Consider the following 13,071-nt stretch of genomic DNA (forward strand, 5'->3'; position numbering starts at 1 on the left):
ACACGAGCAAGACGAAATAGAAGAATGCGATCGCCCGAGGAGGGAGCCCCTACTGGAGCTGGTCCTGGAACGGGGGACAGAGCGAGCGGCCAGCGGCTGGAAGAGGAAGTGGTGCAAGAGCGGCCTTCCAGTCAACGGGCACAGCCCGTACCACGAACGCAGAGCAGAAACGGCAGCAATAGCAATCACCAAGGCCATGCTGCACCTGCCAATGTTGCTGTGGCTGATCGACGTCAGTCACTCACGTTAGCAGGCGGCCGACGGCAGCGGATCATGTGGACGAGGGAGATGAACATGTACGTGATTCGCTGCTATTTTGTCTGCACGAGGATGGAGACGGACATGTCCGGCAGATCAGGGATGCTGGAAATGTTCAACGAGAGATCCCTCTGCAGTTCACGGTGTATTCAGCTGCGGTTGCTGTTGTCAAGACGCTGGGATTACGGACGCGCCCGCAAGGCGACGGTGAAGGTCGCACACGCCCCAGCACACAGAAACCCGCGTGGATGCGACGTTTGGAGAACCGGATCGCTACATTGCGGACCAAGATTGGTCGATCAACACAGTACAAGCAGGGGATTCGATCAACGAGGCTAGTTCGTTATGTTACTGAAATTGTGAAGCCCGCAGAACTCCGAGATCTCACAGAAGTCAACGTTACGGAGATCCTCGACACCCATGTACAGCGGCTGAGTGCTCTTGCGAAACGATTGCGGCGTTATGGAGAATGTTCGAAGCGGAAAGAACAAAACCGGATGTTCAACATTAACGAAAGGGAGTTCTACAACTGCATCCAAAACGACAAGCCTGATTATGAACAGGGCCTTCCGGAGATTGGCGACGTCACATAGTTCTGGGCCAATCTATGGGAGAACCCTGTCCAGCACAGCAACGATGGGATGTGGTTAGCAGAAGAAGAGCGACAGTGTAATGAAGTTGGAGACATGACCGCGGTCGTAGTAACCGCCCAGGATATACGTGAAGCTACCCGGTATACCAGAAATTGGGCTGCACCAGGACCCGATTTCGTGCACAATTTTTGGTATAAAAAAACTCACGACGATTCACGGGCGGATGGCGGAATGCTTCAACATGGTGCTAGAAGACCCCACGCAGCTACCAGAGTTCATTATCAGGGGTATCACTTATCTTCTGCCGAAGGACCAAAACACAGCAGACCCAGCAAAGTACAGACCAATAACGTGCCTTTCAAGTCTGTACAAAGTGCTGTCGTCGGTAATAGCGAGTAGGATACAAGCCCACTGCGATGCCAACAACGTGATGACCGAGGAACAAAAAGGGTGTCGCAAAAACACGCAAGGCTGCAAAGACCAGGTCATCATAGACGCAGTCATTGTGGGTCAAGCCACCGAAAAGCAGAGGAACCTGAGCATGGCGTACATCGACTACAAGAAGGCGTACGACTCAGTGCCGCACTCGTACCTTCTTAAGGTGCTGCAGTTGTACAAGGTAGACGGGAACGTCATCAGGCTGATGCAACACGCGATGGGGATGTGGAGCACGTCCCTACAAATCACCGACGGAACAGCTGTGTTGCGGTCCAGAACTCTCAGCATCCGAAAGGTGATGTTTCAAGGCGATACTTTTAGTCCGCTATGGTTCTGCCTTGCGATGAACCCCCTCAGCAGAGCACTCAACCAATGCAACTATGGCTACCAACTGAAAAGTGGGGGAAGGAGAACAAGAATAACCCACACCTTCTTTATGGACGACCTGGAGCTGTTTGCGGAATCAATACAGAGGCTGCATCAACTGTTGCAGCTTGTGACGGTGTTCAGCAACGATATCCGGATGGAGTTTGGAATTGACAAATGTCGGTTAGTCCATCTTCGCCGGGGTCAAGTAGTGGACGCCAGCTGTTTCCGCGTCAACGAACAGGAGGAGATTCGGAATATGGTTGAAGGCGAAGCGTACAAATACCTCGGCTTCCTGCAACTGAGAGGTATTCGCCACACAGCGATCAAGAAGGAACTGCAGGACAAGTTCTTGCATCGTGTCAACTGTGTTCTGAGGAGCTTTCTGTCAGCCGGCAACAAGGTGAAGGCGATCAACACGTTTGCTGTGCCCCTGTTGACCTACAGCTTTGGGGTGGTAAAGTGGACCAAGACTGACCACGAGGCGTTAGAACGAGCAGTACGAGTGGCGTTCACCAAGCACCGCATGCGCCATCCAAAGTCGTCCATTGAGAGAGTCACCCTGCCACGCGCAGTAGGAGGAAGAGGCGTCACCGATATCCAGGCACTATGTGTCTCCCAGATCCAGCAGCTGCGGGCATATTTCGTAGAAAGCCAGAACCGTCACGAAATGTACCGCACTGTATGTGAAGCTGACCACGGTTACAGCGCCCTGCATCTGGCGCAGGAGGATTATCAGCTGAACTGCGACATCAAGACCGTCGACGAGATGATCGTAACGTGGAAGCAAAAGGAGTTGCATGGGACGCACCCCCATCAACTGGAACTCGAGCACATCGATAAGGCGGCGTCAAACGCGTGGCTGGTGCGGGGTGACCTGTTCTCAGAAACAGAAGGTTTCATGGTAGCCATCCAGGACCGGATTATTGCGACGAAGAACTATCGGCGGTACATATTGCACGAGGACGTGGAGGACCGTTGTAGGAAGTGTAATTCAGTAGGAGAAACGATCGAGCATGTCGTTGCAGGCTGTTCAGTGTTAGCTGGATCAGCTTACCTCGATCGTCACAACGAAGTTGCCAAGATTGTGCACCAACAGCTTGCTTTAAAGCACAACTTGGTCGACAGATTTGTACCCTACTACAAGTACCAGCCGGACCCGGTTCTGGAAAATAGTTGCATAAAGCTGTACTGGGATCGCGAGATCATTACGGACGTCCTCATTCGTGCCAACCGGCCTGACATTGTGGTTTTCGACAAAAAGATGAAGCGAGTAACTCTCATCGACATCGCTGTACCGTTAGACCATAATGTCCAATCAACGTTCTCCGGCAAGATAACCAAGTACCACGACCTAGCGGAGGAGTTGAAGCAGATGTGGCACCTGGAGGACGTCCGTATAGTTCCGGTTGTCCTCTCGGCAACCGGAGTTGTCCCTAAATCTCTCCTGAGGTCCCTAGACGAGCTGGAATTGAAGAAGGACCTGAACAGCATCCTGAAAGCGGTGATTCTTGGAACCTGTAGTATAGTTAGGCGGTTCCTGAATCATCACAACTGTATAATAATAATAATAATAATAATAATAATAATAATAATAATAATAATAATAATAATAATAATAATAATAATAATAATAATAATAATAATAATAATAATAATAATAATTATGAACTTTTTATGGAATTAGGCTTAGTATGTAATGAGATACGCTTTGGCACTATAGGGCACTGCATGAAATTCTCTCCTTTTCTTTCACTCTTACAGAAATTTTGTAAACAACAAGGCCAAGAAATTTCAAAATCCCATACAAAATCAAAACAGTGCAGTGCCCTATTATGGGTGCTCCACAAATCAATGGATCTGAAGTTCTCCGTGTGTCAAAAGGCAGAAACCTCTGCATTATAAGTCATCATACTGCACACTGCAAGTTTTAAACTGATCGGATATACAAAATTTCACCATGAAAAATGTACATAAAACCGAAGTACATAAAATCGAGGGTCTATATAATCGAAGTATGCCTGTAGTAACTACGAATTGTACTGGTATTCTCATATACTCATGTTTGTGCTATCTTGAACATGATATTTTGAGCTAAACATTTCTAATATATCTTGACTAAACTATCAACTATACATTTGCGATGCCGTATTGCGTTGCCAGTTGAAAACCATTGTATGTACATGATGATTGACTACCCCTTCTCTAGCGAAACCTCACTAAGCAATCATTTCACCCAATTCCAACTACATATAACCGCCGCAAAAAACCGATACCGAAAACCTTCCTGATTGACGTTTCGTTTTCGTTTCAAATCGTTGTTCTGATTTTCTGAATTTTTCCCACTAACCACCTTCCATTCTGTTCTCCGCCCGGCGCGCCGGTTCTTCTCTTCCACAGGCACATCGTACGGTAACTCGCTGTCCGATCCGCTGTCAGATCCAGACTTTATCGACAACCCACCGATGATTCAGCCCAAGTTCACCTCCCGGTCCCAGTCGATAAGGGCCGTCATTGGCGATACGATCACGCTACCGTGCGAGGTAGATAATCTGGGTGAGTACGGGGGAAGAAGGGGGTTGAGGGCGTACTCTCATGTACATATCGGAAAACTTTTCTGGGCTTCAATAATGGTGAAGTTACGTGGAGGTTGGTTCGTGCAATTGTGGTTTGCAGTTGCAGCTAAATAATTATACCATAACACTAGTTTACAGCAATTTTGGACTCGGTAAGCTGATAATCGTTTTTGGTGTAGAATCATGCCCTGAGTTCGAAAACGCGAAGGAAAAAAAATACAGTAGAGCGGAAATTTTTTCGACTTTCCATACAAGGTTGATGATTTGAAAACGATTTTTGTTCTATTTTTAAGCAACGTCACTCACTTCACACATCTCATTCTCCATAATCAATGCTCCGATTGAGCTGAATTTTTTTACTGTAACTCGTCTACATATGATATGTCAAATAAACGTTGAGAAAGAATTATTAAATTGATTTTTTCTTATTGAAAAAAATACATTTCTTCATATATTTTTTTTGTTAAATTTGCTAAAATTCAAGGAGATCGTCCCCAAGACTCGTCAATATCTTGAATTTCATCAGTCTGACGCAAAACCTGCATTCAGATGATCGAATGGTATTATGTTCAGCTTTTAATTTATGGAAAAAGATTTAAAATTGGTTGAACAAAATGCAAGATATTTGAATTTTATTAAATTCCATATTTTAAAAAGTTGTGAAACTCGATATTGAGCTAAAACTCAAAAACTGTTCTACTTTAATTTTTTTGAAGCACGGTTTCGAAATCAGCGCTAAATTATGCTTCAAAAATTTTGGTCGTTGACAGAAGTTCACGACTTTCGTTTTATTTTGTAAACTAGTGTAATCCTTGCTTCGCAGCACGAGAAGATCCAGGCATAGAGAACAGCGCTGCTGCCGAGATGATTGATCTGGTGTTTTCGAACGTAGATTGGTATTTTTTCGAGCAGCGCTGAGATCAAAGGATAGTGGACGATTGAAAAGATGACTTTTTGGAGATCTGGTTGATACAAATCGGATTAAAGGAAAACATTACGAAACAAGGTTTGAGCGTTTCAAACGCGAAGGGACTACCGTCCAGCGGTTAAACACATTCACGTAAATCGGTCAATGCACAAAAAAAAGTTCCATTTGATTTGAAAAAGCAATCCAGCGACAATCCAACCTAATTAAATTAAGTTCCAATGAACTGCTGCAGTGCTATGGTGAAAACCAGAAGCGAACCAGACGACAACGGACACAAACGTTGTAATGACATCAAATTGAATTTTAAGCGTGGCCGTCGTTCTACATCGGCAATAATGGCGAAACGATTTGCTAATTAGAAATTACATAGCGAATCAGTTTTATTGACTGGTGCAGTAATTTGCCAGGAAGAGATTTTACCTACCGCGTAGCCCTTTTGGCCTAGAGGGGTATGGAACAAGCTGCTCTCCCACGCCAGTCGGTACTTCAACCGACTAAAAAGCACTCATAATTAACACTTCCAGTAGTTAGCCTTTTATGATCCTTCCGCGGTAGCATTCCGACTGGTGGCATTCGAAGCCACACTCGCTGGAAGAGTTTTCGTGGATAGAAAAAAAAAACTTACCAACTATACCGAGCCGCTGCGCTGCTGGTTGCGCTGCCAGAAGGAAAAGCCGAGCGAATTATGAATACGAATGTTAAGTGCATTTTAATTCGCTCATTAACGTGCATATCTTTCGTCTCTCTATTCAATTATGGAGCTATGCACTCCGCTCGCTATGATGAGGATGATGACGATGATGATGGTTATTGTGTTGGTGGAAACGATGTTGAATGCGTGTGCGGGTGCAGGGAAACTTAGCGCAAGTCGTTCACTGGGTGGAAAATTTCCATTATAACTTTTATACGAATGCGAATTTCTGCTAACATCTGTTTCAATGCACGCGTTGCACAGTGGTGCCGAATAACGTCAAAATTGTCAACAATAGTACGCCCCAATTCACGGTTTGTGGCTGTCCGTCCATCGTGTTCTCTGCGCTCTACGCCTGCTTTTGACAGCCGGATCTGTAGCGAACACCAGCTTTGCAGGGTTGTTGTTCGGCATTCTTGAAACGTGCCCTGCCCACCGTATCCTTCCGGCTTTGGCCACCTTCTGGATGCTGGGTTCGCCATAAAGTGCAGCGAGCTCGTGGTTCATACTTCTCCGCCACACACCGTTCTCCTGCACACCGCCGAAGATCGTCCTTAGCACGCGTCGCTTGAAGACTCTCGTGTCCATAGAGGACCACCAGTCTTATTAGCGTTTTGTACATGGTGCATTTGGTACGTGGGTGAATCTTTTTCGACCGGAGTTTCTTCTGGAGCCCGTAGTAGGCCCGACTTCCGCTGATGATGCCCCTCCGAATTTCACGGCTCACGTTGTTGTCAGCCGTCAGTAAGGATCCGAGGTAGACGAATTCCTCCACCACCTTGAAAGTATCCCCGTCTATCGAAACATTACTACCCAGACGGATCCGGTCGTGTTCGGTTCCGCCTACCAGCATGTACTTTGCTTTTGAGGCATTCACCACCAGTCCGACCTTTGCTGCTTCGCATTACAGGCGGGTGTACAGCTCTGCCACCATTCCAAATGTTCTGGCAATAATGTCCATTTCGTCCGCAAAGCACACAAATTGACCGGATAGTGTGAAAATCGTTCCCCGGTTGTTGAGCCCGGCTCGTCGCATCACACCTTCCAGAGCGATGTTGAAGAGTAGGCATGAGAGTCCATCACCTTGTCGCAGTCCCCGGCGAGATTAGAATGAACTGGATAGTTCACCGGAAATCCTTACGTAGTTTTGCACACCGTCCATCGTTGCTTTACTCAGGCTAGTCAACTTCCCAGGAAAGCCGTTTTCGTCCATGATTCTCCATAGCTCTGTGCGGTCGATACTGTCGTATGCCGCTTTGAAATCCATGAATAGGTGATGCATTGGGACCTGGTATTAACGGAATTTTTGGAGGATTTGTCGTACGTTGAAGATCTGGTCCGTTGTCGACCGGCCATCGATGAAGCCGGCTTGATAACTTCCCACGAACTCATTCGTTCTAGGAGAAAGACGACAGAAGATGCTCTGGGATATCACTTTGTAAGCAGGATTCAAAATAGGGATTGCTCTGATCTTCTCACATTCCAAATGGTCGTCTTCCTTGTGAATGCTGACAGGTACAGACAGGTGGCCAAATTTTCTGGACCCATCTTAATAAGTTCAGCTGCGATACCATCCTTACCAGCTGCTTTGTTGGTTTTGAGCTGGTGAATGGCATCCTTAACTTCCCCCAGCGTGGGAGTTGGTTCATTTTCGTCCTCCACTGCACTGGTGTGGTCGTTTCCTCCGTTGCCGTGGTTTCCCGTGACTACTTTCTCCACGCCATTCAGGTTCGAAGTGCTGCTTCCACCATTCGATCACCTCACGTCCGTCCGTCAAGAGGGCTCCTTCCTTATCCTTCGATATTTTGGCTCGCGGCACGAAGCCGTTGCGAGATGCGTTGAGCTTCAGGTAGAACTTAAGTGTTTCTTGTAAAAGGCTAAGCAGTTCCATTTCCTCGCGCTACGCTCATTCCAGGCGGTGCTTTTTCTCCCAAAAGAGGCGGGTCTGTTGTTTCCGTTTCTGTTTGTAACGTTCCACGTTCTGTCGGGTCCCTTGCTACAGCATTACCGCCCACGCTGCTTTCTTTTCCTCCAAAACCGTTCTGCTCTCTTCGTCGAACCATTCGTTCCGTCGATTCCGTTCCACGTACTCGATGGTGCTCACGGCTGCGTCATTGATGGCTGCTTTCACTGAACTTCAGCAGCCCTCTAGAGGGGACTCATCGAGCTCGCTCTCGGCTGTCAACGCAGCCTCGAGATTCTGCACGTATGCTAAGGCGACATCCGGTTGTTTTAGTCGCTCTAGGTTATACCGTGGCGATCGCTGTTGCTGTACATGTTTGTTGACGGAGAGTTTTGGACGCAGTTTGATCATCACTAGGTAGTGGTCGGAGTCGATGTTGGATTTCGCCTACATGCACAACAACGTATGGCCGGTACTTTCGAGCGTCCGACCGAATCCACAGTAGAACAGTGTTGGAATCGGTCCAGATGAATCTCCTCTGGATTTTTATCGAAGGACTGTCGACAATGGACTTCACTAAGCGGCTACCAATAGCAGCCGCCTGCAGCTCCAAACGCGGAACAGATAGCGGGTTCAACGGAGCTACCTTTGCCTTCGAAGCCACCAATGCGCATCGTGCTTGTCCACGGAAGAAAGCCGCACAAGCCATAGCAGACAAGCTCGTATCCACAAACATGTGCAGCTGCCCTTTTCTTAGTCTGGAAAGTAGCAGCGAGTTGCGTGAATCTGGTGCAGCTCACCGAAAACGCTGACAAATCTTCTCCATGTCTCGTTAACTTTTTCTGGGATTGGATCGTCCCATTCAACTTCACATCTCCACTGATCTGGTATGCTGGTTTGTCCATGTATCAGCATGTGAAAGATTAGTCCAATCGGATCATATAGGCTCATAATGAACCACAAGATTTTCCTCTTCGTAGGCACTGAATCTCCTGATACTAATCTCTGCAGTTCCTCTGAAACAGATATTCTGAAGGTGAATACATCTCCCTTGGGAAGCCAGGCCATCCCTAGCACACGTTCAATGAGATGTATGCTGTTCCCCAAGATGCGCCAACACCTGTCCCGAATTTGACTGCCAATTTCTTATTTCGAATCGTGCTTTCGCGTGCACTGTTCGAACATCTGTCGCCAGTTTTGCCATTTCTTCCGCTGTGTCCCTTCTATCTAGGTCGTCATCCACGTAGTGGTTTTCTACTAGTGCTACTGCTGCTTCCGGAAACTCATGCGCCCAGCTCTTCGCATTCATGTTCTTAATGAACTGTGTCTGACACGGAGAACAGGTGGAGCCGAAGGCCGCTGCATCCATAATGAATACTCCCAGCGAGGTCTCCAGGCTCCACAGGAAGCATTTAGCGGAACGATCTGCGTCACGGATGAAGAACTGGTGGTACATTTCACGCACATCTCCAACAACTGCAATCTGTCGCTGTCGAAACTGGAACAATACTTTCGGCAATGGCGTCAACAGGTCCCGTCCCATCAGCACATCAGACTATTAAACGATGCGCCGTTTACTTTCGCAGTGACGTCCCAAATAATGCGAACCTTTCCAGGCTTCCTTGGATTGATCACACCCCCTAACGGTAAAAACCATATCTGCTTGGGATTGAATTCTTCGATCACTTGCTTTGTAGCCTTGTGTGCATATCCTTCAATCTTGTATTCTGCCATTTGGTATTCCAGGTCCGCTAGCAGTTCCGGGTTGGATTTCAGTCGACGATAAAGACAAGCTAGTCCCCTTTTAGCCATAGCGTAGCTCGGATGAAACTCCACGACGTCGTTGCGCCACAGCAAACCAGTCTCAAAACGCCCATCTTCTCGCTTTACGGTGGTAGTTTCTAGGATCTCTCCTGCGCGACGCTGTTCGTTTTCTTCCAGCGTATGTGCTGCTGCAATGACCAGATATTCCTCGGAGAAAAAACTTTCAACCAGCTCATGGGTTCCTTTCAGCTCCACGCATTCGCAAATGTGAAACGAAGGTGATACAGTGACTTCCGAAGGATCACCTATGCAGCCGAACACAGTCCAACCTAGTCTTGTCTTCGCTGCGATTGGTTCTCGTGCTCCGCGTTCCCTTCTTCTCAACGGAAAGAAGAGTGGGTGTTCATATATGCCTCCTCCTTGGGTCGCTGAACTGCGTGACATCACTGGCCGCCGAAGTTATCGTCATCATATACTCGCTGAAGGTGCCCAAGTCGACGAAACCGGCGCACTGCTTGTTAGCCGGTTTTTCCACTAGTTCGCTCATCAGCGATGGATTCATCAGATGTGCCTGCTAGTTTGGGCCTTCCAGATGTCCCACCCGGTTCTAAATGATGATGCCAAAATTGACCAAAGTCTCCAACCGGTCTGCTTTTGGTGCTGGAATATTATGAACCTTGTTCAACATGGTCTGCAGCAGTCGATCTGGACAGCAGTAGATTGCTGCGGACAGCTTCCAATGCGCTGCCTCTGAGGCACCTCTGCAGCCTCATGAGATTAAACACCGGAAGTTCCTTTTTTTTTCTTCTAAACCATAGGGGGATAATCTGCTCAACAGACACCCTAACAGAAGGTTAGGGTAGTGTAGGTCTGAGGCCGTCTTCTACAACAAAAGTAAAAGCCAAGACTACTCTCTCCTCGTGTACCTACTAAACCATTCCTATGGTCGCCAAACCCTACGTCTCTCCGGAACCATCAAGAAGGTATTGCTTCAGAGAGGGGCTAGTGCACATCGCACCCTCAAGGTTAGCTGCGTAGCCTGCAGCAACGAACATCGATGACTCGCTTTGGAGAGTCCATCACGGTAGCATGCTGGCGCTTAGCCAGTTTCCCGAGTGGTCCTCGCCAGTCCCTTTGTCCTCGGAAGGCGGGCAGGGTCAACCCCGCCCGCGCCCAACTGCTTTGCAGACATCAAGAATTGATGCCCACGTGCAACCCGATCTGACCTGCTGAAGGCAAGGGTATCACTATACCCTTCAGGCCCTATCAGCTGCACCAGAAGGTTGCTGACAGCAGGGTCTCCACCTGCCCCGACCCTTGCTGGGGACCCCTTTCCAACCGCGGGCTCGGATCCAACCCAGTAGACCGACGCCGCAACAGCACCGCTACCGGGATTTCCTCTCCGCGGCCACTTAATCGCTGTAAAGGTCGATCTCGACCGCAGGGCACCGGTATGACCTACGAAGCCGACTTCGAACCCCTGGACCACCTCTTGTACTGCATCTGGACTAGCCACTCTCCGAGTCCACGCGCCACCTCCTCTGTAGCTCCCAGACGATATGGGTAATAGCCGTTGAAACGGCGTTCCAGCCAAACTCATCCCTACGCATCCTCTGGACAAAATTGTCCGGAGTTGTGTCCTCCCCGCATGTGGCAAGCATGCGGTCACGCATTGTGCGAAAACGCGGGCACACGAACAAAACGTGTTCCGCCGTTTCCTCTAAACCATTGCACACTGGGCATTCGGAAGAATCCGCATGCCCGACACGGTGTAGATACTGTCGGAAGCAACCATGACCTGTAAGGACCTGTGTCAGGTGGAATGTAATTTCCCCATGGCGCCTATTAATCCAACTATCTACCCTCGGTATCAACCTATGGGTCCACCTTCCTTTGGCGGAACTGTCCCACGTGCGCTGCCATTTGACCATAGAGGCCATCCTGGCAGTCCTGCGTATGTCTCTTGTGCCGCGCATTTGGAAGCACTCCATCTCCATGTCCTCACTGATAAGAATGCTGATAGGCACCATACCAGTAATGACGCAGAACGCGTCGTGTGACACGGTACGGTACGCGCTCGCAACCCTCAGGCACATAAGCCTGTAAGTACTTTCCAGCTTCCGTCGGTAGCATTTAGTACTTAGCGCGGTGCCCCACGCCGGGCCGCCATACCTAAGTATGGACGTAGCAACACTAGCCAGAAGCTTGCGCTTACTGGCGTACACCGCAGAGCTATTGGACATCATCCGGGACAGTGCCGCAATAGCTGTGGAGGCTCTTTTACAGGCATAATCGACGTCCCAAGTAACACACTTGTCACCGAAGAGTCACGGCGGCGCAGGTTTTTGTTGCGCAGAAGTCACTGTGACTTGCTTCTAACAAATAAACACTTACTTGCTAGAAGTAAGTCACAGTGACTTCTGCACAACAAAAACCTGCGCCGCCGTGACTCTTCGGTGACAAGTGTGTTACTTGGGGTGGCTACCGAAGGTAAGCTTATCGTCGATCATCACGCCCAAGTGTTTGACGGAGTGCTAACGTCACCAAACACCATATTACCACAGTCAGTGGTGAATTGAAACATTTCAAGTGGTGAATTAAATTTGTATGGGAAATTAACCGATTGCAGCGCCACGCTATTGCCACTTGTGTTGCCGATTTCAAATGGTCGTTAAATTCCTTACACAGTTTCGGAAATGGACTTGGCTGCTCGGAAAAAAAATCGTTGCCGGATCCATGACTAAAATGTTATGAAATCATAAAACTTCTCGCTTCATGATATTGTAACTACAAGTCATGATATCGTGACGTTAACAACGATTATCATAAATAATAATAACTGATTCCATCAACAAAAGCCATGGCCGCCAAAAGCGTTATGAAAAAATTAAGCTCGTTTTCATAAATTGAATACCATAAGGCTGAGCATGGCTCTGAGTCATAAAACTATGACGCTGAGTCATCTCAACCAGACGCTGAGTCGTATAAACATAACGCAGAGTCATAAAATCATGAATCACAACAAACGAATTTGGGCACTGTAAACGTTATGCAAACCCTCGCGCAGAATCACCTACGCCATTTTTGTCACTTCTGTCAAGGCGCCTTTGGTGAGCGGCAGTGTTTTCCGGTGAGATTTTTTTTGGTTTTCGAAAAAGTGTAGTGAATTGTTCTTACTTAAATAGTAGTAAACTATATAATTATTGAACTACATTTCAGAAGTTGAAAGTGAAAAAACTCCATATTCTGGCTCAAAACTCCGGCCAGCTTCATCAGCAGCAGAACAATCAAGCTCACGCACAATTCCGGCACAAAATTTTGGCCAGCTTCATCAGCAGAGATATTCAGGAACCTTGTTCATGATTTCAGAGCGCGTGCTTCACGATAACATGACCTTAAATGCCATTTTGCACCAATTAATCCGATAATATAAATTACAAATACCAGAATCATGCATACTGCTTATGTTTTTATAACATTAGGTAATAAATTTAGAACATGCTTTATGATAACATGACCAGTACTACCATTTTTCGCAAATCGATCCAGTACCA

The 13,071-nt window shown here is 47.6% G+C and overlaps 1 protein-coding gene across 8 annotated transcripts in view; it reads left to right on the forward strand.

Moving 5' to 3' along the window:
- LOC109410678 (protein amalgam) overlaps positions 1–13,071 on the forward strand; it is a 373,824-nt gene that overhangs the window by 267,343 nt on the left and 93,410 nt on the right. For all 8 annotated transcript variants that reach the window (XM_062856460.1, XM_062856461.1, XM_062856459.1 and 5 more), the window contains one exon: positions 4,056–4,211. In XM_062856460.1, coding sequence (XP_062712444.1) covers positions 4,056–4,211 — 156 coding nt within the window. The remainder of the gene's footprint in view (positions 1–4,055; positions 4,212–13,071) is intronic.

This window comes from Aedes albopictus, chromosome 3, assembly GCF_035046485.1.
Source record: "Aedes albopictus strain Foshan chromosome 3, AalbF5, whole genome shotgun sequence".
Lineage (NCBI taxonomy): Eukaryota > Metazoa > Arthropoda > Insecta > Diptera > Culicidae > Aedes > Aedes albopictus.